Source organism: Myotis lucifugus, unplaced genomic scaffold (genome assembly GCF_000147115.1).
Source record: "Myotis lucifugus unplaced genomic scaffold, Myoluc2.0 scaffold_248, whole genome shotgun sequence".
In the NCBI taxonomy this organism is placed as follows: Eukaryota; Metazoa; Chordata; class Mammalia; order Chiroptera; family Vespertilionidae; genus Myotis; species Myotis lucifugus.
Window position 1 is genome coordinate 32,388 of NW_005871296.1, and position 1,601 is coordinate 33,988.

General features: G+C 39.9%; 1 protein-coding gene across 1 annotated transcript in view; it reads left to right on the top strand.

Moving 5' to 3' along the window:
- Positions 1–1,209, top strand: part of LOC102428819 (alkylated DNA repair protein alkB homolog 8-like) — a gene marked incomplete at its 5' end in the record, with an annotated part of 18,050 nt that extends 16,841 nt beyond the window's left edge. Inside the window, one exon of the mRNA XM_006098837.3 lies at positions 488–1,209. Within this exon, the coding sequence (XP_006098899.1) occupies positions 488–1,042 (555 nt within the window). The remainder of the gene's footprint in view (positions 1–487) is intronic.
- Between the last annotated feature and the right edge of the window lie 392 nt (positions 1,210–1,601).

Genomic DNA, 1,601 nt, shown 5'->3' on the forward strand with positions numbered 1-1,601 from the left:
TATATTAAGGTATTTAACTGGTAGTGGTATGTCACTTTATGCCTTTAATTAGTCACATTTTGAATTTTAAAATAAGTGAATTTTATATTTTTTATAGGAAAAAAATCCTCTTCCTTGGGTGTCAGTGATTTCTCCCCTGATCTAAGCAGTAACTCTATAGATCACCCTGTGCTGGAGTCTCCAGCAGTTTTAGTTAGTATATCTTATAACCTTAGCTGAATTAAAAACAAAATGGAAAACACTCTATGCCTCTATTTTATTAGCGGAAATAAAAATTTCCTTTTCCTTCTTCAACACTATTTTTTAACCACTCAGTAACAGAACAAAATTCCCCTTACCTTTTTTTTCCCCTTTTTTGTTTTATAGAAGGTATTTTGTTAGATTTTCTGGGCTATTTATCTTAATTGAGAGCGGTCCTACTGTCAGTTATATTTTTGTTTTCTCTGTCTCCTCCTGGTTGATAAATGGCAACATGTTTTTTTGCTAGGAGCGCAGAATGGCAGCTCTTGAAGAACTTGCCCGACTCTTGAGGCCTGGTGGGAAGGCACTCATTTATGTGTGGGCGATGGAACAAGAGTATAAGAAGAAGAAGTCCAAGTATCTCAGAGAAAACAGAACTAGTCAAGGAAGGCAAGAGATCAACAGTGATCCATCAGCACAGGAGCAGTTTGTAGAGCCAGTGCCTGACACGGGCCATCAAGATTCAGCATGTTCCGTACCCTCCATTAATGACTTTCAGAAAGGAAGATGTAATTCAAAGGAAGTTGCTAATTGCAAGCTGCCTATTCACACTAACAGGACTTCTTTTCATTCTCAAGACTTACTGGTTCCCTGGCACCTTAAGGGAAATGCAAGTAAAGAAAAACCTACTGAGCCATTTGGTCCAGCAGGAACCCATGACCCAGGCCCTGTGTTTCATCGTTACTACCATGTGTTCTGTGAGGGAGAACTGGAAGCTGCCTGCCAGACTTTGAATAATGTCAGCATTCTGCAGAGCTACTATGACCAGGGGAACTGGTGTGTGATTCTTCAAAAGGTCTGATGATCTCAATGAACATATCATAGACAGGAAAGAAACACAGCTTTTTTCTTAAAAAGCAGACTAAATTAGCAGTCTTTTTTGTTGTTGCTGTTGTTAATCCTCAACCAAAGATATTTTTCCTTTGATTTTTAGGGAGATTGGAAGAGAGAGGGAAAGACAGAGAGAAACATTGATGTGAGAGAAACACATCAATTGGTTGCCTCCTGCACATGCCCTGACCAGGGCTCAGCTGGGGAGGAGCCTGCAACCAAGGCACGTGTCCTTGACCCTTTGGTCCGCAGGCCGACGCTCTATCCACTGAGCCTAACCAGCTAGGGCAGCAGTCTTTTTAATTATAGAGAAAACTTGTAAAGTACTAAAGGAGTGCACCTGAGAGTTTGAAAGTGGAGATTAGTTAGGAAACATTCAGTCTACTACTATTGCTGACCTTGTTTTACCCATACATGTAGGCTTCTTCTATAGGGAGGAACAGGGATGGTTTTTTATAAAGTAATTATAGTTTGTGAAGTATTTGGGATCCAGGGATAAGTGTATAGCATTTTGAAGATAAACTTTTGTT